Here is a 24,184-nt window from a genome sequence, read left to right as displayed (position 1 = left end):
ACCTCAAAGGGAAAGGAAAACTTGATCACCTTCTTGGAATAGGACCAACAAAGGATGACCCAAACTTTGGAGCATGGGATGAGGAGGATTGCATGAAAATATTCTGGTTATGGGATTACATGAATCCTTTGATTAGTGACATGTACATGTTTTTTTCTACAGCAAAGGAGTTTTGGGACTTCACTTGTCATACACATTTGAAGGCTTGTGATGCTGCGTGTTACTAATTGAGAAAGAAAGATTGTTGGTTGTATTTCATCAATGAGAAAGACAAGTATATACATACAAGTTATTGCTAAACTATTTAGGAGGAAATTCTATGATTATACTGTATACAAATTGGAATCCTGACTTTGAGATGAAAGCCTTGATGATGTTGCCATCTTGAAGAGTTTCATTAAAAAGACGGTGTCTATGTTTTTTTGCTAGGACTGAACCCTGAATTTGATCAGATTAGGGTTCAAATACTTGGAAAGGAGGCCACACCATCTATAGATGAGACAATTTCATTGATTCGAGCAGAAGAAAGTTGCCAGAATGTTTTGCTTGAGCCACAATCTGTGAACGGATCAGCCCTAGTAGCAAAAAATAATTTGCCCACACACTTGATAGAGAAAATCAGGGGAAGGAGAGCAAGGATAGTCTCTGGTGCACCTATTGCAAGAAACCAAGGCAAACCAAAGAGAAATGTTGGAAGTTGCATGGTAAGCCACCAATTCGAGACTGGGGAAACCATGGGGGCAACAGAGGCCTCAAGCACCAATGGCAGAACAACCTAAAACCGAGGAAAATTCTGCAACAAGGGGATTGAACAATGAAGAAACTGAAAAGCTAAGAAGCTTATTGGGGTCACTTGAGAAGCCTTCCAGAGCTTGTTCTTTGGTGTTTCAAGTAAACATTTATCTCCTCATTGCATAAATGCCTTAGGTAAACCAATATTTCCTTTTTGCGTGAATGTCTCAAATACATTTTATGTCAACTCTTGGACAGTAGACTCTAGAACCACAAACCACATGACCCTCACATCTCAATTCTCCACACCTATACACCCAGCCAAGTAATAGAAAAATTATAGTGGCCAATGGTTATTTAGTTATTGCTATAGGTTTTGGAGATATTTATATCACACCAATCCTTATACTTAAAAATGTCTTACATGTACCAAAACTTTCAGCCAGCCTGGTTTCTGTTCAAAAGCTTACATACGATCTTCAATTTTATGCAATTTTTTCCCTACTTAATGTGTTTTTTAGGACCTGGACTTGAGGAATATTGGACTTGCTAAGAAAAAAAAGCGGTCTGTACTACCTTGAAGCACTTAAAAAAAGTAGAACCAATTTGTCTCTGTCTTTTCTCAGTTCCTCAAATAAAGATGCCATTTGGCTATATCACTTTTGTGTAGGTCATCTATCTTTCAAAGTCTTAAAAATACTGTTTCCTCAATTGTTCCAAGGATTAAATATTCTGGTTTCATTGAGCTATTTGTTAATCGGCAAAACATACTCTTGTATCTTTTTCCTATTTGCAATAGAAGTTGTCATCCTTTTCAATTGACTCATAATGACATGTGGGGTCCTTCCTCTATACCTAATGTTTCTAGAGCTTGTTGGTTTGTCTCTTTGATTGATGATTGCACTCGGGTTACATGGCTTTCTTCTTAAACAAAAATCTGATGTTAGCATTGTCATACCTAATTTCCATTCAATGATTCCAAACCAATTTGGGTTGAAATAAAAGGGTTTAGAACAAATAACGTTAGACTACTTTGACCATATTTTGTCACCAATATTTTCAATCGCAAGGCATTATCCATGATCCGTCATGTGTTTAACACACCCCAACAAAATGGGGTAGCTGAAAGGAAAAATAGGCACTTACTTAATACCAACCAAGCTTTACTCTTGCAAGGGAATGTTCCTAAATCTTTTTGGGGAGAGACTGTCCTTACTGCCACATATATGATAAATAGACTTCCTTTACGAGTACTGGACAATAAAAGTCCCATAGAATTCTAAATAATTTCTACCCTCACTTTAGAACTTCTAATGGTCTCACACCTAGCGTATTTGGGTGTACAACCTTTGTTCATGTCGATAACTAACATTGAGGCAAGCTAGACCCTTGAGCCATTAGATGTGTCTTCCTTGGTTACTTACCCCCTCAAAAGGGCTACAAAATCCTTTTCATCCAAAATCTTTGCAGATGTCACCTTTGCTGAAAATACTCCTTTTTTCTCCAAGTCCTTTCTTCAAGGGGAGAGTTCAATGATGGAAGATAGTACTTATGAGTCTCTTGAACCACTCAAAACCCTTGACCTTCCTCATGTTCCAACCCGTGCTGAATCTGAACCTATTAAGCCAATCACATCTGAATCACCTAATTTTGCATCCACATCCGAGTCATGTCCTGTCCCAACTAGTATTACTCACAATGTTCCAAGGTACTCATGTATACTCAAGGAAGCAGGCCGTTCCAAAACTGGCACATATATAAAAGAATCCAACTCAAACTCAGGGAATGAGATCACGGTAAGATCCGATACACCTTTACATACACAGTCTGTTGATACATCTATTAACCAAATAGATGATCTAGACCTTTCCATTGCTGTTAGAAAAGTACCAGAGAGTGCAGCAAACGACCACTTTCCACTATCTCATTATGTTTCTCTTAAACACTTGTCACAAGCTGTTACGACTAGTTCTAAGGATATTTGTGAAAGTTAAATTTTTGGAATTTACTATAAATGCCCCATTATTTTCATTCTCCTCATACCAAATTATTTCTCTCTATGTTCCAATCTCTCTGAGCTCTCCAACATATAATTATTGTCCAAATTATTGTCAAATAATTTCTCGAATCTCTAATTCAATTCAAGCCCCTTGTTTTAAATTTCTCTTAAAGTTTTTTTTTTTAATTATTTCCTAAATATTTAAATTTTAAGTTTGGAACAAAAAATGTTTCCTAATTTTTTGTTTTTAAAATTATGCGAACCGCTCGGAAAACCGGCTGGCTCCAAACCATAACCGCAACAATTATTGTCAGTTTTTGGTTTTATATTTTTTGGAACCGGAGCTGTTGGTTGTGGAACTGGAGCCAGCAGGTCCGGAACTGTGGCCACCCCTAAACATAAGCATACTCAGTGAGCTTGATTAGTCAATTCATGCATGATCCAAGAGAATCTCATCTTCAAGTAGCTTATAGGATATTGCGTTATTTGAAAGGCAATTTGGGGAAAGGAATCTTGTTTAAGAAAAACAACACTCTTGATCTAGAAGCTTACTTTGATGTTGACTATTTAGGTTTCTTAGTGGATAGAAGATCAACTACTAGGTACTATACTTGGAGATAATCTAGTAATGTGGAGGAGCAAGAAACAGAATGTGGTGGCAAGGTCATCTATAGAATCAGAATTCAGGGCACTTGCTCAAGGATTGTGTGAACTACTTTGGCTAAAGATATCCTAGATGATTTGAGAATCGAATGGGAAAACCCTATGAAGCTCTACTGTGACAACAAATCAGCTGTCAATATTGCTTATAATCCTATACAACATGATAGGACAAAGCATATTGAAATTGATACGCTTCATTAAAGAAAAGTCGGAGGAAGGATTAGTGTGTATATCCTATGTTCCATCAGGATGCCAATTAGCTGATGTTCTAACAAAGGGGTTGAATAGTTCGAGTTTCCATGATCTTATATCCAAGCTGGGAATAGAAAGCATCTATTCCTTAGCTTGAGGGGCAGTGTTGAAGTGAACATGAGCTGTAAGTAGATTAGGAAACTTAGTTTGAAATCCCTTGATTAAAGGGATTTGATTAGATAGTTTGACTAGTCTAGTTAGATTGATATCATTAGCCTTAACTTTAGGCTTGATTATAGAAATTACTTTAGAGTGATTCTAGGATTAGAGTCATATGTAAATGTGTGATTGTCAACTAACAATAAGTAAGAGAGGATAAAATTAATTCACGTTTCTTACAGATGGAAGCTGAACTGATATGGGAATCTACTCCAAAAACTCTGCAGCTCTGAATTTAATTAAGCCTATAACAAAAAGCCTTAAAGGGATGTTCCTTGTAGCAAAACAGGAGGAAGGGAGGCCCTAGTCAGGTCATTGAGATACTTGGCCTTTTTAATTGGGGTCTTAGCCTAAATTAAATGATAAACTAGCGTGCCCCTTTTGTGGCGGTTCATCTTAGGTTCCACACTTTATTGGATTAGTTGACTAAGATTGTCACCAATCATTTCATGGTCAACATCTCCAAGTGTCTTCAGCATCTTAAATATGCCGTCCCTTTATGATCTGTAAAGATGCTCCCTACACCTGGCTGATTTAATTGCCCTAGTAATTGCAGTTACAGGTAACTAAACCTGAATCAGTGCTTTGCCTATCTTTAAAAATAAAAACTAATTTGATTAAATCTTGTACCCTAATTTATATGGAAACTTTTACAATCTGCTATCAATACTTCCACTCTGTATATGTGTGTGTGTGGGCGTGTGTGTGTATTCTAGAAGATACAAATACCTTTGCTCTTGTGTGATTGATTCTTTCTTTGCTACTGTTACTGCTAATATGGTATGCTGGAAGGGGATTTTGTTGAATTCTGGAGATTCCATTTCATAGATAAATTTTCATATTCTGCAGGTGAGTCAGCTTGGAGCTGCTGCACAAAAATACCAAGCTTCTGCTCAAAATGCATCATCCAGCTCTTCACAACCTGATTTAGAAAGTAACTGTAATATGTGAGTTTTCTTTCCTTGAATTTCTCTTGGTTACTTTCATAGGATCAGAATGCTTTTACTTTTTCCATTTTTTAGAAGAATACCATAATTTTCCTTCAAGTAACTTTTTCATATGTTTTCTCCATTATTTCCTCTTGCCCAACTACTTATGCAAGTATTTTGACAGGTTTCTTTCATCTGCTCGTCAATTAGCAAAAGCTTTGGAGGTACCTTTGGTTAATGATTTGGGTTACACAAAGAGATATGTGCGGTGTCTCCAGGTATCTTCCACCTGCGCCTTTGTGATTTCAAATTGACTGTCCATAATTCTTGGACTGATTTCTTTCCAAATTGGCTATTGGTACAAAATTTTTTGTGGAATTCTTTTGATTAATTTTGTCTGCCACATCTTGGTTAATTTTCATGTGGAAATTTTTGTTTCCAATCTAAAGTTGCTGCGATGCATGTTTCTTTGAAGAATCTGATTGTTGTGATGCATGTTACCGGCTATCCTCCCGACTCATAATGCTTTTGATCACTAAAATTAGTGCCTTTGATCACTAATATGGGCTAGTTATAACATGTGATGCATGTTTTTTTTTTTTTTTTTTTTTTTTTTCCTTATATTTTCAAATATTTCAGTTTTGCATTTGAAATATAACATCCGACGCTAAGTATGCAAAAGTGATGGATATCTCTGCAGAGAATGGGTTCTGCTGCTACATGCCTACAGTCAGCTTTCACTTGTGTTGAAATCTTTGTGATTAAAGTAAATATTGTGTTTCCTAGTTTAGGTTTATTCCTAATTAGTGTAAAGATTATGTTTCCTAGTTTAGGGATATTCTTATTTAGATTACTTCCTATATTGGAACAATTTTTGTATATATATAGTGGAGTAGACGTTGAAAATATTATCACAAATTGAAAGAAATAAAACATAGTCTTTCCTTTAATTTCTACATGGTATCAGAGCCATTGCCGTGAATTTTTCGGCAACGGTTTCGGTTTGAAATAGGGCTGAGATACACACAGTGTCGCTGGGAGTGGCAGTTGGCCGTCACCGCCCAGCTCATGAAGGAAGAGGGACCGCCGATCGGCCCTTCGTCCAAGCTGCGTCGCCGTCCGAACGCGTGTGCACACGCGCCGCCAGAAGATTTCGGTTGTTCTTCACGCGCCGGCGCGTGCGGTTGTTTCCGGCGAGCTCCGTCGATGTTTCTTGTTCCGACGAGCTCGACTTGTTGTGGCGTTTTTTCCCCCACTGTTCTTCAGCACCAGTTTTGCGTTTGGAATTTTTTTCTGTTTTTTCCAGTGTTTTTCTGCCACTGCTGGTTCTTCACACTTCTGTTTGAATTTTTTTTTTTTTTAATCTGACAGTATGGGTGACGGAAAGGTGGATATAAGTTTTCACTTAGAGAGTCCCTCACTTCAGATTAGTCCAGTGAAGTTAGATGGAACAAACTACCTGGCTTGGTCTCGGTCTTGTTTATTATTTATTGAAGCAAGAGGTTTGCAAGGATACCTTGATGGTGGAGCGACTAAACCAGTTTCGACAGATCCGGGTTTTAACAAATGAAAATCCGAAAATTCTCTTATTATGTCTTGGTTAATAAATTCTATGCAGCCAACTATTTCCCGAGGATATTTGCTTCTTGATACAGCTAAGAAGATATGGGATGCTGCTTCACAGACGTATTCACAAACTGGAAACTATGCTCAGAGGTATGAATTGCGATAGAAAGTTCATGAAACCAAGCAGGGAGATCTGACCATCGCTCAGTATTTTGCGAACTTAGTGGGTTATGGCAGGAACTAGATTATTATCAAGACTTTCAAGCAAGATGTATTGATGATGCGACTCAAGTTCAGAAGTTGATTGAAGTAGAACGTGTGTATGATTTTTTGGCTGGCTTGAATAACGAGTATGATCAGATTCGAGTCCAAGTTCTTGGATGAGATCCTTTTCCATCCTTACGACAAGTATACTCATTTGTACAGCAAGAGGAGACTAGGAAGAACGCTATGGTTCACAGATCTACCATTGACAAAGCAGGGTTGATTGCTAATTCTGCAAGAGAACATATCCAGGTTGCAAAGAACAGTTCTTCAGATAGAGATCAATTATTTTGTGACTATTGTGGTAAGAACAGGCACACCAAGGAGTAATGCTGGCAATTACATTGACGCCCAACTAAAGGGCGTGGAGGAAAGCGGGTCAGTTCTTCTAGAGCACAGGCACACATATCTGATAGTGGAGCTTTATCTGAGGAACCATCTACTGCTGGAAGCTTTTTTGATAAGGAGATTCAGTCCCTGAAACGATTATTGTCACAGCTTGATTCGTCCTCAACTCAGATTGCGGCCTCCAATTTTGTTAATTCAGGTAATGGTTTTCTTACCTTTCTTGCAAAAATTGCAAAACCCTCTTGGGTTATAGATTCAGGAGCAAATAAACATACAACAGGCTCTATAAAACATTTCCTCACATATTCTAAATATCAAGGCACAGACAAAATTCGCATTGTGGATGGCTCATTAGTACCAATTGCTGGCACAGGTTCTATCGACTGTACTTCCAATATTAAACTCTCCCATGTTCTTCATGTTCCCAGATTTCCTATTAATCTGTTATCTGTCAGCTTAATCACAAAAGCACTTAATTGCAAAGTAACTTTTTACTCGACTCATTGTATATTTCAGGAACTGAACACGGGGAGAATGATTGGCAGTGGTAGCTTGCGCGATGGACTGTATCTATTGGATGACGTTTGTCGTTTTTCAAATTCGGGTACCGGTCAAGCTTTGTTAGGAACGTCTAGAAATCCTTCCGATGAAGTTATTCAATGGCATAGGAGATTAGGACATCCCTCTTTTTCTGTTTTAGGACATTTATTTCTCACTTTGTCTGCAAAATGTGATTTTAATTCATTAGTATGTGATGCTTGTGAACTTGCCAAACACACCTGTCATTCTTATTCTCCGATTAATAATAAAAATTTGATTCCTTTTGCTACTATTCATTCTGATGTTTGGGGTCCCACTAAAACTGTCTCTCTTTCTGGTTATAGAAGGTTTGTGACCTTTATTGATTGTTGCACTAGGTTGACTTGGGTTTATTTGATGAAAACGACAAATGAAGTTTTTTCGTGTTTTCAGAATTTTCATAAAATGATTTGTACTCAGTTTGATGCGCATGTTAAAATCCTAAGAACTGATAATGGTACTAAATACATGAATGCAGATATTCGTACCTATTTAGATTCTAATGGTATTATCCATTAGACTAGTTGTGTCAATACTAGTGCTCAAAATGGAGTAGCAGAAAGGAAAAATAGGCATTTACTGGAAGTAGCTAGGTCCCTTATGTTCACTATGAATCTTCCCAAACCATATTGGGGGATGCTATTTTGACTGCTGCTTACCTTATCAATCGTATACCTCTTCGTACTTTGAATTTTAAAACTCCATTAGAGGTTCTTCAAGGAAAAAACTCTTATATTGTACCTCCTAAAGTCTTTGGATGTGTTTGCTTTGTTCATCAGAATGGTCTTAGCAAATTAGATCCTAGAGCCTTGAAGTGTGTGTTTGTTGGTTACTTTACTACTCAAAAAGGATACAAGTGTTATCATCCTTCTTCCAGGAAATACTTTGTGAGTATGGATGTTACCTTTCGGGAGTTTGAATCTTATTTTTCTTCCCAGTCACCTCTTCAGGGGGAGAAATATCAGATGAAAGAGGTGATGGATGACATTTCTTTCCAGGGGGAGATCTCTGTAGACATAGATAGTAAGAGAGAGCAACCACCCAAATCTCTAGGAAGATTGGATGGACCTGATTTGAAAACTTACACACGGCGGACTAATACAGATACAACCATGGAGCATGAGACCTCCGATCAACCGTCCTCTCCAATTTCGGTCCCTGAAGATACAGAAGAGCAAGAACTTGGTGAGTCTTCTTTAATTCCTGTTGATTCTGATCCTAATCTTGATTCCAGTCCTTCTGATAATGACCTTGATATCCCTATTGCTCTTAGAAAAGGAGTTAGAACATGCACTAAACATCCCATCTCCCATTTCATCTCCTACAATGCTCTGTCCCCTTCCTATAGAGCCTTTGTTTTGTCTGTTTCTTCTATTTTTATACTGCAGGATTGGCAAGAGGCATTACAGGATTCAAAATGGAAGGCTGCAATGGTTGAGGAGATGAGAGCTTTGGCAAAACATGAGACATGGGATCTTCTAACTCCTTCACCAGGAAAGCCAGTTGGATGTAAATGGGTGTTCACAGTTAAACATAGGGCAGATGGTTCAATTGAGAGGTACAAGGCCAGATTGATAGCCAAAGGATTCAGCCAGGCCTATGGTGTTGATTATCAGGAAACATTTGCCCCTGTAGCCAAGATGAACACAATCAGAATTTTGTTGTCTTGTGCAGTCAATCTTGACTGGGAGTTACATCAATTTGATGTTAAAAATGCTTTTCTACATGGTGATTTGAAAGAAGAGGTGTATATGGAGATTCCTCCTGGATTTGATGATGACAAAACCAGAGGAAAAGTTTGCAAGCTGAAGAAGTCATTATATGGGCTAAAACAATCACCAAGAGCATGGTTTGAAAGATTTAGTAAAGCTATGCTTTCCTTTGGGTATATTCAGAGCGATGCTGATCATACTTTATTCGTTAAACATCATGAAGGTAAGATCACGTTGCTTATTATCTATGTTGATGATATAGTGATGACTGGAAATAATGAAGAAGAAATGACTCACTTGAGAAATTTGTTAGCTAGGGAGTTTGAGATTAAGGATTTGGGAAAGTTGAGATATTTGCTTGGGATAGAAGTTGCTAGGTCAGAAAAAGGGATTTTTATTTCTCAGAGAAAGTATATCTTTGATCTCCTTAAAGAAACTGGTATGTTGGGATGTAAACCTGCAGAATCACCTATTGAAGCTAATCATAAGCTTCAAGTTGGAGTGGGAAGTTCAGTTGACATTGGCAGGTATCAGAGATTGGTTGGGAGGTTGATTTATCTTGCCCATACTAGACCAGATATTGCGGATGCTTGTTGCCCCAACCATTCTTCTTAGTCCCGATCCAAATAAAGAAAAGGGATAATTTCTAACAAAGTTTTCGTGTTGTTGATTCCTAGGCGTAGTGCTTCTTCCTCTATGTCGCCTATTGGTACTAGTAGGGTAGGGTTAACCTGCAATACAGAACCCGTAGCCATAGGTGTAACCTTTCGTTCAATGCTAGAATTGACAATTGAAGCATCTGAGGCTGCATTAATCGAGGATACCCGACAGAAGGGATTTTTTATTTATAAACCAATAAACTTCACCTTCAACAAGCGTAGAGTTATTTCAAATCTTTCTATCCCGACTAATGTGTCTTTCTCCTAAGACTTGAGGTGGTAAATAAAAAAAAATCAAATCACACCATCTCTGTAATAAGTAAATGCCTCTTTTTCTCCCGAAGTTGTTGGAATTATTCGTAATAAGATATTGGCTACAATTGAAAAGGTCTTATCAATAAAATTTCCAGTTGTCCGGGATCTAGGCATAGGTAGCAATCCATTTTATAATTTTACCTCTTATGAGGTGAGAAAATGATCCCACAAAAAAGTAGTTGTACAGTACAAAATAACATAAAAACAGACTCAATTCATAAAAAAAAAAATTATCTTTATCCCCCAATTTCGAAGAAAAATTCTTTATTTGATTAAAATAAAAATTTTCTATTTTTTTAGTTAGAATAAATTGTACGTACCATAGCTATCCAACAATCTAATTTTAATATGAATGACTCACGATTCACTCGGTTTCTGGGCCATAATCATTATGTAGGAGAGATGGCCGAGTGGTTCAAGGCGTAGCATTGGAACTGCTATGTAGGCTTTTGTTTACCGAGGGTTCGAATCCCTCTCTTTCCGTACCTTTACTTAATTTATCAATGTTACTGATCGCAATGTATCAAATCACATAACAATGGATACCTTTATTCCAACAGTTAGATCTTTCCTTGATATAGATTTTCTATTCCTAATTTCTGCGGTAAAGAAAATACTGGAAAAAGTGGAAAGGAACGAAAATATCCCTATCGCTCTATGATGTATGAATGGAAAAAAATCCCCCGATCAAACCCTTATTTTTTGTTTCTTTACTTAGGTGACAGGGGGCAAAATTATCCGAACCCTTGTTATTTTAGTTAGGTTTAAGTCTGACAAGAATAATATTCTACCACTAGCAATTCATTTATTTTTAAGCCACCCCATTACAAGGTTAGATTGGTAGCCAAAGGATTCAGCCAGACCTATGGTGTTGATTATCAGGAAACATTTGCCCCTGTAGCCAAGATGAACACAATCAGAATTTTGTTGTCTTGTGCAGTCAATCTTGACTGGGAGTTACATCAATTTGATGTTAAAAATGCTTTTCTACATGGTGATTTGAAAGAAGAGGTGTATATGGAGATTCCTCCTGGATTTGATGATGACAAAACCAGAGGAAAAGTTTGCAAGCTGAAGAAGTCATTATATGGGCTAAAACAATCACCAAGAGCATGGTTTGAAAGATTTAGTAAATCTATGCTTTCTTTTGGGTATATTCAGAGCGATGCTGATCATACTTTATTCATTAAACATCATGAAGGTAAGATCACGTTGCTTATTATCTATGTTGATGATATAGTGATGACTGGAAATAATGAAGAAGAAATGACTCACTTGAGAAATTTGTTAGCTAGGGAGTTTGAGATTAAGGATTTGGGAAAGTTGAGATATTTCCTTGGGATAGAAGTTGCTAGGTCAGAAAAAGAGATTTTTATTTCTCAGAGAAAGTATATCTTTGATCTCCTTAAAGAAACTGGTATGTTGGGATGTAAACCTGCAGAATCACCTATTGAAGCTAATCATAAGCTTCAAGCTGGAGTGGGAAGTTCAGTTGACATTGGCAGGTATCAGAGATTGGTTGGGAGGTTGATTTATCTTGCCCATACTAGACCAGATATTGCGGATGCTTGTTGCCCCAACCATTCTTCTTAGTCCCGATCCAAATAAAGAAAAGGGATAATTTCTAACAAAGTTTTCGTGTTGTTGATTCCTAGGCGTAGTGCTTCTTCCTCTATGTCGCCTATTGGTACTAGTAGGGTAGGGTTAACCTGCAATACAGAACCCGTAGCCATAGGTGTAACCTTTCGTTCAATGCTAGAATTGACAATTGAAGCATCTGAGGCTGCATTAATCGAGGATACCCGACAGAAGGGATTTTTTATTTATAAACCAATAAACTTCACCTTCAACAAGCGTAGAGTTATTTCAAATCTTTCTATCCCGACTAATGTGTCTTTCTCCTAAGACTTGAGGTGGTAAATAAAAAAAAATCAAATCACACCATCTCTGTAATAAGTAAATGCCTCTTTTTCTCCCGAAGTTGTTGGAATTATTCGTAATAAGATATTGGCTACAATTGAAAAGGTCTTATCAATAAAATTTCCAGTTGTCCGGGATCTAGGCATAGGTAGCAATCCATTTTATAATTTTACCTCTTATGAGGTGAGAAAATGATCCCACAAAAAAGTAGTTGTACAGTACAAAATAACATAAAAACAGACTCAATTCATAAAAAAAAAAATTATCTTTATCCCCCAATTTCGAAGAAAAATTCTTTATTTGATTAAAATAAAAATTTTCTATTTTTTTAGTTAGAATAAATTGTACGTACCATAGCTATCCAACAATCTAATTTTAATATGAATGACTCACGATTCACTCGGTTTCTGGGCCATAATCATTATGTAGGAGAGATGGCCGAGTGGTTCAAGGCGTAGCATTGGAACTGCTATGTAGGCTTTTGTTTACCGAGGGTTCGAATCCCTCTCTTTCCGTACCTTTACTTAATTTATCAATGTTACTGATCGCAATGTATCAAATCACATAACAATGGATACCTTTATTCCAACAGTTAGATCTTTCCTTGATATAGATTTTCTATTCCTAATTTCTGCGGTAAAGAAAATACTGGAAAAAGTGGAAAGGAACGAAAATATCCCTATCGCTCTATGATGTATGAATGGAAAAAAATCCCCCGATCAAACCCTTATTTTTTGTTTCTTTACTTAGGTGACAGGGGGCAAAATTATCCGAACCCTTGTTATTTTAGTTAGGTTTAAGTCTGACAAGAATAATATTCTACCACTAGCAATTCATTTATTTTTAAGCCACCCCATTACAAGGTTAGATTGGTAGCCAAAGGATTCAGCCAGACCTATGGTGTTGATTATCAGGAAACATTTGCCCCTGTAGCCAAGATGAACACAATCAGAATTTTGTTGTCTTGTGCAGTCAATCTTGACTGGGAGTTACATCAATTTGATGTTAAAAATACTTTTCTACATGGTGATTTGAAAGAAGAGGTGTATATGGAGATTCCTCCTGGATTTGATGATGACAAAACCAGAGGAAAAGTTTGCAAGCTGAAGAAGTCATTATATGGGCTAAAACAATCACCAAGAGCATGGTTTGAAAGATTTAGTAAATCTATGCTTTCTTTTGGGTATATTCAGAGCGATGCTGATCATACTTTATTCATTAAACATCATGAAGGTAAGATCACGTTGCTTATTATCTATGTTGATGATATAGTGATGACTGGAAATAATGAAGAAGAAATGACTCACTTGAGAAATTTGTTAGCTAGGGAGTTTGAGATTAAGGATTTGGGAAAGTTGAGATATTTCCTTGGGATAGAAGTTGCTAGGTCAGAAAAAGAGATTTTTATTTCTCAGAGAAAGTATATCTTTGATCTCCTTAAAGAAACTGGTATGTTGGGATGTAAACCTGCAGAATCACCTATTGAAGCTAATCATAAGCTTCAAGTTGGAGTGGGAAGTTCAGTTGACATTGGCAGGTATCAGAGATTGGTTGGGAGGGTGATTTATCTTGCCCATACTAGACCAGATATTGCCTATGCTGTAAGTTTAGTGAGTCAGTACATGCATGACCCTCGGGAGTCTCATTTAGAAGCAGTGCATCGGATTTTGAGATATTTAAAATTAGCTCCAGGTAGAGGACTTTTATTTTCTAAACATGGCCATTTAACAATAACAGGCTACACAGATGCGCATTGGGCTGGTTCCCTTGATGACAGGAGATCAACCTTAGGTTATTGTGTTTTTGTTGGAGGAAACCTGGTCACATGGAGAAGCAAGAAGCAGGCTGTTGTTGCAAGGTCCAGTGCAGAAGCTGAGTATAGAGCTATGTCACAGGGAATCTGTGAACTTCTATGGTTGCGCAGATTAATGGAAGAGTTAAAGTTGGTTGAAACAACAAATATATCTTTGTTTTGTGATAGTAAAGCAGCCATCAGTATTATGAACAATCCAGTCCAGCATGATCGAACTAAGCACATAGAGATTGATCGTCACTTTATAAAAGAGAAGATAGTTGAAGGTGTCATAAGCGTCTCCTATATAGCTTCAAAAGGGCAACTAGCTGATGTTTTCACAAAGGGTTTGCATAGCAAGTTGTTTCATCCTTTAGTTTGCAAGTTGGGCATGAGTAATATCTATGCACCAACTTGAGGGGGACTATTGAAATCTTTGTGATTAAAGTAAATATTGTGTTTCCTAGTTTAGGTTTATTCCTAATTAGTGTAAAGATTATGTTTCCTAGTTTAGGGATATTCCTATTTAGATTACTTCCTATATTGGAACAATTTTTGTATATATATAGTGGAGTAGAGGTTGAAAATATTATCACAAATTGAAAGAAATAAAACATATTCTTTCCTTTAATTTCTACAACTTGATTATTAATTAATTCATAGTTTGCCAATATGTGCACATGCGTTTAACTTAACTGAAGTGATGGCTATAAGCATGGGTTTGACATTATAATATGGGCTAGTTTTACACCCCAAAATAGAGTTTTGAGCAGGTTGATATGACCTTGGAAGAACCATACCTTAAAAGCTAGCTGTTTAGGTTGGAAAGCCCAATTTTATAAACCCAAAAATTGAAATTCTATACGTCAAATTTTTGGGATCTAAGTCAAGTTTATCTTGTCTTCTATCTACAACTAGGATCATAACATCTCTCCACGCATCGTACTCCTGGATCCCATGATGGATTGGCTTTGTACTAGGATGGCTGTGTGCTAGGTTTTCCCTCTCGAGCCTTGGGCGAACTCTGATAGTCACTGCTTGCGCTGCTAAATTGCAACTGGGAGAAGTGGTAATTAGCTCTGATACTAGATTTTTAGGTACTGTGGATATGCTGTACCTAACTAGGTATTGTAACATGAATTTTACTATTTGCAAAATCACATCAGAAAGTATCTTTACATGTCACATTTATACTTCTTCTGCATGATTGCCAACTTGGCTATATTTGCCAGCTCACAACTAGCAGATTGGTGCAAAGTTTTTTCAAAACTATAGAAGAATTTCAACAAAACTATAAAGTGGTCTACAAACTGTAAAATCAATTGCAATCACACTATCTTTCAGATACAAATGGATGCTAACAAAGGCCTGCCTGGTTCATTGAACATATGAAACCAATAGTCCGGGTCATGAAGACACAGAATTGGGACTGGAACCATTTCTGAGGTTCCGGTTCCAGTCCTAATTCCGCCGGTTTCAAGCCAATTCCAGGTCTGGAAAAGGGCCAGCCAGTTCAGTCCTTTTTTTATCCCTACCTTCTACTTTCTATTTTTTATTTTTCCAATTTGGGTTTGGAATTCCCAGGCTGGTTCCTGTCCCAAAACATCTTGGTTTCTGTCCAGTTCGGAATTGGAATGCCTGGCTGGTTCTGGTCTAGGATTTTTGCAGTCCAGATCGGTCTGAAACCGGACCAGTTGCCAGGTCTAGTTTTGAGCCATTTTTGAAAAGCATTAACTTCAAAAGTGGTCTAAAAAGCAGTATCACTGTTAAGCAAGTGAATTTTGATCCCAAAGTAGCTTAGTGTTATTGGAATCTTACAATTCGCGATTCGAATTAGACGATTCAAGTCAATTCTCATGCCCAACGATTCTCATATTCAACAAAACAAGCGGAGAAGTCTTTATAGAGGAGGAAGAGCAAGAGAATATGATTACATTAGAAAATGAAAATGATGAAGAGCTTGAATTTAGAAATGATGATGAATATGGATTTTGATAGGAATGTAATGACTTGACTGCATAATTCTAGTTTGCTTTTTAAAATTTTAACTTAATAGTTTGATATTTTGAATTTGGAAACTACACAACTCATCGGGTTTGTGTTGAGTTCATGATTTGGAATTGGAAGTATATAAATACATGATTTGCAATTGAATATTTATTATTTAGTATCTTTTGATAAAATTAACATGAAATATATTTATAAATGTGTGTATATTATTTTTAATTGACTTTGAAAAGTTATGCTGAGTCTTATGGTTAGATTCAATTCTCGATTCTGAAAATAAGGATTCCAATTCTCAATTTCACAACTACTATTGGTGCTATAATGTATTTCCTCAACGCAGGAACTATTTGGTATTTTGTTTGTTTATCCCTCATATGGTAAAGTATAATTGCAAAAGTAATATGATTGATAGCTCATTTTTCCTTTTCCATTGTTGGACCAGTTGTTACAGATCTTAATTATAATTTTACTCCGTATTTGGTTGAACAAACTGCAGATATCAGAGGTGGTGAATAGCATGAAGGACTTAATTGACTATAGCCAAGAGACTAGGAAGGGACCAATGGGTAAGATTTAAGGATTTTGTGATGAGAATTATTGTTAATTAATCTCTGTGGCAAATAGTGGCATGAGTTGCAATACATGTTTGTTTTTTCCCTGTTTCTGATATTTTAAGTTTTAGACGTTGTAATTATCATTTGGATGTAGTTGCTCAAGCTTTAAATACATTTGGTTTGCTCTAGAATTGAAATAGAATGAAATTCTTGGAATATGATTTCAGTTTTTGGTTTGGCTTACAAGATCTAATTTATATATATATTTGAATAATTTGAATTCATATCAAAATGATATTTATTTTGAGAGTATGCTTGGAATAGGATTTATTGGATTTAGACATCTATTTCTATTCCGATTCGATTTACAAGGTGAAAAAAGGCACCCTAAAAGTCACATCTGAACTTGTTTGTAAAGGAAATATAAGGTGAAAAACTGATAACCTGCCATTTGGAACATTTGGTGATATACTCGAGTCCTTGGGTATTTATCATGTGATCCCAGTAATCTGGGTAATCTTCTTTCTTTTTGGTATGGGACTGGTATTGGATAAGTTTGTCTATGGCCAACTCATATGTGCCTTCAGGTGCACATGGTATCCTCTTGGTCACCTGCCCATCATATTTTGGCTTGGGCATATTGTAAAGTGCTAGTCCAGTTCTCTTCCAAGTGTCACAGGGTCCATTGACCTCTTCTCACTTCATTGATGATAAAATTTCTCTTTCTTGGAATCTGGTTTAGTAATTGATCCATAGGCCTGCTGTTTTTAATTTTAACTGGGAAATATGAATTATTGCCCACTCATTTAGGGCTCTTCTGAACAGTTTTCTTACAATTGTAGGGAGACTGTTAGTTCATTGGTGGATTAGAAGACAGCTCCTAAGTCCTAAATTTCTAATACCTTTGACCGAGGGGCAGTGCCAACCTATTCCTTGCCAAGAGTTGCTGAGTCTCTCTATTTGTAGAAATTAAAGGAAAGAATATGTTTTATTTCTTTTAATTGTTTTATATTTTTCAACCTCTACTCCACTATATATATACAAAAAATTGTTCCAATATAAGAAATCTAAATAGGAATAAACCTAAACTAGGAAATACAATCTTTACACTAATTAGGAATAAATCTAAACTAGGAAACACAATATTTATTTTAATCACAAAGATTTCAACACTCCCCCTCAAGTTGGTGCATAGATATTAGTCATGTCCAACTTGAAAACTAAAGGATGAAACAACTTGCTATGCAAACCCTTTGTGAAAACATCAGCTAGTTGCTGTTTTGAAGCTATATAGGAGACACTTATAAAACCTTCAACTATCTTCTCTTTTATAAAGTAACGATCAATCTTTATATGCTTAGTTCGATCATGCTGAACTGGATTGTTTATAATACTGATGGCTGTTTTACTATCACAAAATGTGGATATATTTGTTGTTTCAACCAACTTTAACTCTTCCATTAATCTGCGCAACTATAGAAGTTCACAGATTCTCTGTGCCATGGCTCTATATTCAACTTCTGCACTGGACCTTGCAACAATAGCTTGCTTCTTGCTTCTCCATGTGACTAGGTTTCCTCCAACAAAAACACAATAGCCTGAGGTTGATCTCCTGTCATCAAGGGAACCAGCCCAATCCGCATCTGTATAGCCTGTTATTGTTAAATGGCCATGTTTAGAAAATAAAAGTCCTCTACCTGGAGCTGATTTTAAATATCTTAGAATCTGATGCACTGCTTCTAAGTGAGACTCCTGAGGGTCATGCATGTGCTGACTCACTAAACTTACAGCATAGGCAATATCTGGTCTAGTATGGGCAAGGTAAATCAACCTCCCGACCAATCTCTGACACCTGCCAACATCAACTGAACTTCCCACTCCAGCTTGAAACTTATGATTGGCTTCAATAGGTGATTCTGCAGGTTTACATCCCAACATACCAGTTTCTTTAAGGAGATCAAGGATGTACTTTCTCTGAGAAATAAAAATCCCTTTTTCTGACCTAGAAACTTCTATCCCAAGGAAATATCTCAACTTTTTCAAATCCTTAATCTCAAACTCCCTAGCTAACAAATTTCTCAAATGAGTCATTTCTTCTTCATTATTTCCAGTCATCACTATATCATCAATATAAACAATAAGCAATGTAATCTTACCTTCATGATGTTTAATGAACAAAGTATGATCAGCATCACTCTGAATATACCCAAAAGAAAGCATAGCTTTACTAAACCTTTTGAACCATGCTCTTGGTGATTGTTTGAACCCATATAATGACTTCTTCAGCTTGCAAACTTTTCCTCTGGTTTTATCATCATCAAATCCAGGAGGAATCTCCATATACACCTCTTCTTTCAAATCACCATGTAGAAAAGTATTTTTAACATCAAATTGATATAACTCCCAATCAAGATTGACTGCACAAGACAACAAAATTCTGATTGTGTTCATCTTGGCTACAGGGGCAAATGTTTCTGGATAATCAACCCCATAGGTCTGACTGAATCCTCTGGCTACCAATCTAGCCTTGTACCTCTCAATTGGACCATCTGCCCTATGTTTAACTATGAACACCCATTTACATCCAACTGGCTTCTTTCCTGGTGGAGGAGTTACAATATCCCATGTCTCGTTTTTTGCCAAAACTCTCATCTCCTCAACCATGCAGCCTTCCATTTTGAGTCCCGTAATGCCTCTTGCCAATCCTGCGGTATAGAAACAGAAGAAAAAGACAAAACAAAGGCTCTATAGGAAGAGGACAGAGCATTATAGGAGATAAAATGGGAGATGGGATGTTTAGTGCATGTTCTAACTCCTTTTCTAAGAGCAATAGGAATATCAAGGTCATTGTCAGAAGGACTGGAATCAAGATTAGGATCAGAATCAACAGGAATTAAAGAAGACTCACCAAGTTCTTGTTCTTCTGTGTCTTCAGGGACTGAAATTGGAGAGGACGGTTGATCAGAGGTCTCATGCTCCATGGTTGTATCTGTATTAGTCCGCCGTGTGTAGGTTTTCAAATCAGGTCTACCCAATCTTTCTAGAGATTTGGGTGGTTGCTCTCTCTTACTATCTATGTCTACAGGAATCTCCCCCTCGAAAGAAATGTCATCCATCACCTCTTCCATCTGATATTTCTCCCCCTAAAGAGGTGACTGGGAAGGAAAATAAGATTCAAACTCCCGAAAGGTAACATCCATACTCACAAAGTATTTCTTAGAAGAAGGATGATGACACTTGTATCCTTTTTAGTAGTAGAGTAACCAACAAACACACACTTCAAGGCTCTAGGATCTAATTTTCTTAGACTATTCTGATGAACAAAGCAAACACAACCAAAGACTTTAGGAGGTACAATATAAAAGTTTTTTCCTTGAAGAACCTCTAATGGAGTTTTAAAATTTAAAGTACGAAGAGGCATACGATTGATAAGGTAAGCAGCAGTCAAAATAGCATTCCTCCAATATGGTTTGGGAAGATTCATAGTGAACACAAGAGACCCAGCTACTTCCAGTAAATGCCTATTTTTCCTTTCCGCTACTCCATTTTGAGCACTAGTATTGACACAGCTAGTTTGATGTATAATACCATTAGAATCTAAATAGGTCCGAAAAACTGCATTCATGTATTTAGTACCATTATCAGTTCTTAGGATTTTAACATGCACATCAAACTGAGTACAAATCATTTTATGGAAGTTCTGAAAACACGAAAAAACTTCATTTTTTGTTTTCATCAAATAAACCCTAGTCAATCTAGTGCAACAATCAATAAAGGTCACAAACCATCTATAACCAGAAAGAGAGACAGTTTTAGTAGGACCCCAAACATTAGAATGAATAGTAGCAAAAGGAATCAAATTCTTTGTTATTAATTGGAGAATAAGAATACCTGGTGTGTTTAGCAAGTTCACAAGCATCACATACTAATGAATTAAAATCACATTTAGCAAACAAAGTGGGAAATAAACGTCCTAAAACAGAAAAAGAGAGATGTCTTAATCTCCTATGCCATTGAATAACTTCATGGGAAGGATTTCTAGAAGTTCCTAACAAAGCTTGATTGGTACTCGAATTTGAAAAACGGCAAATGTCATCCAACAGATACAGTCCATTGCGCAAGCTACCACTGCCAATCGTTCTTCTTGTGTTCAGTTCCTGAAATATACAATGAGTAGGGTAAAAAGTTACTTTGCAATTAAGTGTTTTTGTGATTAAGCTAACAAATAACAGATTAATAGGAAATCTAGGAACATAAAGAACAGGGGAGAGTTTAATATTGGAAGTATAGTCAATTGAACCTGTGCCAGCAATTGGTACTAAGGTGTCATCTGCAATGCGAATTTTGTCTTTGCCTTGATACTTAGAATATGTGAGGAAATGTTTTATAGAGGCTGTTGTATGTTTATTTGCTCCTGAATCTATAACTCATGAGGGTTTTGCAATTTTTGCAAGAAAGGTAAGGAAAGCATTACTTGAATTAACAAAATTAGAGGTTGCAGTCTGAGTTGAGGACGAATAAAGCTGTGACAACAATCGTTTCAGGGACTGAATCTCCTTATTAGAAAAGTTTCGAGCAGTAGATGGTTCCTCAGATAAAGCTCCTCTATCAGATATGCGTGCTTGTGGTCTAGAAGAACTGACCCGCTTTCCTTCACGTCCTTTAGTTGGGCGTCCATATAATTTCCAGCAGAACTCCTTAGTGTGCCTGATCTCACTGCAATAGTCACAAAATAATTGATCTCTATTTGAAGAACTGCTCTTTGCAGCCTGGGTATGTTCTCTTACAGAATTAGCAATCAACCCTGCTTTGTCAATGGTAGATTTGTGAACCATAACATTCCTCCTAGTCTCCTCTTACTGTACAAATGAGTTTGCTTGTCGTAAGGATGCAAAAGGATCTCGTCCAAGAACTTGGACTCGAATCTGATCATACTCGTGATTTAGGCCAGCTAGAAAATCATACATACGTTCTACTTCTATCAACTTTTGAACTTGAGTCGCATCATCAGTACATCTTGCTTGAAAGTCTTGATAATAATCCAGTTCTTGCCATAACCCACTAAGTTCAGCAAAATACTGAGCGATAGTCAGATCTCCCTGCTTGGTTTCATGAACTTTCTGTTGCAATTCATACCTCTGAGCATAGTTTCCAGTTTATAAATACGTCTGTGAAGCAGCATCCCATATCTTCTTAGCTGTATCAAGAAGCAAATGTCCTCAGAAAATAGTTAGCTGCATGAATTTATTAACCAAGACATAATAAGAGAATTCTCGAATTTCCACTTGTTAAAGGCCGGATCTGTCGAAACTAGTTTAGTTGCTCCACCATCAAGTCATCCCTGCAAACCTCTAGCTTCAATGAATAATAAACAAGACCGAGACCAAGCCAGGTAGTTTGTTCCATCTAACTTCACCGGACTAATCTGAAGTGAGGGGCTTTCTGAGTAATAAACCATATCTACCTTCTTTCCATCAACCATATCTTCAAAAAAGAATTTAAACGGCAGCAGTGGTAAAAAGGCGGCAGCAGTAGTGGAAAGGGAAGAAAAAAAAAGTTTCAAAAAAGGGAAAACTGGTTCTAAAGAACCGGTAGGTTTGAGTCACCACACTGAGTGGAGGTTGCCGGAACAAGAATCGTCGACAGAGCTTGCCGGAAACAGTCGCACACGCCGGCGCGTGAAGAACAGTCAGAATCTTCTGGAGGCTTGTGTGCACAAGCGTGTCGAACGGTGATGCGGTTTGGATGGAGTGCCGATCGGCGGTCGTTCTTCCTTCTGAGACGGGCGGTGACGACCAACTCCCACTTCCGGCGGTGCTGTGTGTATCTTAGACCACTTTGCAAACTGAAACCGTTGCCGAAAAATTCACGGCAATGACTCTGATAACATGTAGAAATTAAAGGAAAGAATATGTTTTATTTCTTTCAATTGTCTTGTATTTTTCAACCTCTACTCCACTATATATATACAAAAAATTGTTCCAATATAGGAAGAAATCTAAATAGGAATAAAACTAAACTAGGAAACATAATCTTTACACTAATTAGGAATAAACCTAAACTAGAAAACACAATATTTACTTTAATCACAAAGATTTCAACACTATTCCTTGTTACTTCCTAATTGAGCCTCAAATCCAATTTAATTGCGATATGCTACATGGATCTTTTTCCCCAATTAGCTAATTTTTAGTACCATATCTGCTATTACCTAGACTTGAGATACCTTTAGATTTTATACTGTAAGCATTAATCTGGTTGATTGATGTAAGCTGCATGTTTACCTGCAAAAGTTGAATTATTGTTAATGCACTGAGGTTTTTTACTATCTGCTTGCTATGAATTAAATTTGTGATCAATATCAATCTGTTGGTAGATTATAATTCCATCCTGCAGTCTAGTTGAGGGTCAAGCTACCCTGTAAGGTGGTATTATGCTTAATTCAGATAATTGCACATGATATCACCAATGAATGCAAGTGGGGACTCCGATGAGCTGTTCCAAATTTTCTTTTTGGCACTGTGCCATTGCATTATAATTAGTAAATATGCTTTCACCATATATTTAACTTTTTGAATTGTTCTCCAGAAAGTTTGGCCCAGTTCCCTCGTCGTACTAGGTCATCATTGTCACTGCATTATTCAGTACAGCAACCTGTGGAGCAGCAGCAAACTAGAGGGCATTCCTTCAACAATGATCATCATACTGTACAGACAAATGTTATGCATCCTTCTACAAGCAGTGGTGTTGCCAGTGCAGACAACTCTTGTGGCACAGTGTCTACTACTAGCTCTGTCACTACTGTTGCTGGGCTTCGCTGCCAGAACTCCATGAACTCGTGGATCGAGACTCAAATGAACAATCCTGGCAGTCCATATGCTGGAACTCCTGTTCAGATCCCATCTGCAGGTTCTTCGACCACTTTGCCACCAGCTCAACCTAATCCTTCTTCCCCCTTCTCCTCTCCAACACCATCATCTTCTAATAACCTACCTCAGAGTTCTCAAAATGTTGTAACAGCATCAACTGCTTCAAACCATTTAGGTTCTGCAAATTCACCGGCTCAAATACCATTGCAACAATCATCTCAGTCAAATGAGGTTGATCCAAATGAATCACAGAGCTCTGTTGAGAAAATCATACAAGAAATTGTGACTTCTTCACAATTTAGTGGTGGAGGCAGCATGGTTAGTGTTGATTCTGAAGGGAATAATATGAAGAACATAAATGGGTTTGCACAGAAAAATCAAAATATCCTCCCTGGTGACAATTGCCTTTTGGGCAATTGCATGGTGGACTCCAGTTCAAGTACAGTGGGTGTAGGGTTTAGGAGCTTGAGTTGTGGAAATGGTCTCTCTGCCGCTGCTAGTGGAGTAAAAGCTGTTATGGGCAACAACTATGGAATTTTACCTGGGAGGGTGGGTATGCCATTGAGGCATCAAGATGCTGGTATAGATCATCAACAGGAATTCACTAATCGGTTACTTAGTGGGCTTGGAGCAGTAAATGGCTATTTTGATCACCAATTTGATTGGAAATCTCCTTGAAGGTAGTTCGCGGGACATGCTCTTGATAATTGCGGATACCTTCTGATGGGATATTTCTGTTGGAGATGCAGAGTGCTTAAGCCACTTGTCTGGCATTAGTTTGCCCGGTGCTAATTCTAGGCGGGAAAGAATAGGACAGTGTTTTCTCTCTCTCTTTTTTTTTTTTTTTTTTTTTTTTTTTTTTTTT

At 37.2% G+C, this 24,184-nt stretch overlaps 1 protein-coding gene, 2 non-coding genes and 1 pseudogene across 4 annotated transcripts in view; all 4 read left to right on the top strand.

Moving 5' to 3' along the window:
• LOC105629572 (transcriptional corepressor SEUSS) overlaps nucleotides 1-24,159 on the top strand; it is a 29,387-nt gene extending 5,228 nt beyond the window's left edge. For both annotated transcript variants that reach the window (XM_012211182.4, XM_012211183.4), the window contains 4 exons: nucleotides 4,655-4,752; nucleotides 4,919-5,012; nucleotides 16,393-16,462; nucleotides 23,039-24,159. In XM_012211182.4, coding sequence (XP_012066572.1) covers nucleotides 4,655-4,752; nucleotides 4,919-5,012; nucleotides 16,393-16,462; nucleotides 23,039-23,997 — 1,221 coding nt within the window. In that variant the 3' untranslated portion in view covers nucleotides 23,998-24,159. The remainder of the gene's footprint in view (nucleotides 1-4,654; nucleotides 4,753-4,918; nucleotides 5,013-16,392; nucleotides 16,463-23,038) is intronic.
• Nucleotides 262-2,745, top strand: LOC149497715 (uncharacterized; annotated as a pseudogene).
• On the top strand, nucleotides 10,574-10,660 carry TRNAS-GGA (transfer RNA serine (anticodon GGA)). Its single transcript has one exon. It is a non-coding gene; the product is annotated as a tRNA-Ser (tRNA).
• On the top strand, nucleotides 12,526-12,612 carry TRNAS-GGA (transfer RNA serine (anticodon GGA)). Its single transcript has one exon. It is a non-coding gene; the product is annotated as a tRNA-Ser (tRNA).
• Nucleotides 24,160-24,184: the final 25 nt, after the last annotated feature.

The sequence above is a fragment of the Jatropha curcas genome, chromosome 3 (genome assembly GCF_041381405.1).
Source record: "Jatropha curcas cultivar XTBG-Jc1 chromosome 3, XTBG_Jcur_1.0, whole genome shotgun sequence".
NCBI classification, from domain to species: domain Eukaryota; kingdom Viridiplantae; phylum Streptophyta; class Magnoliopsida; order Malpighiales; family Euphorbiaceae; genus Jatropha; species Jatropha curcas.
This window is presented reverse-complemented; position numbering and strand designations above follow the sequence as displayed.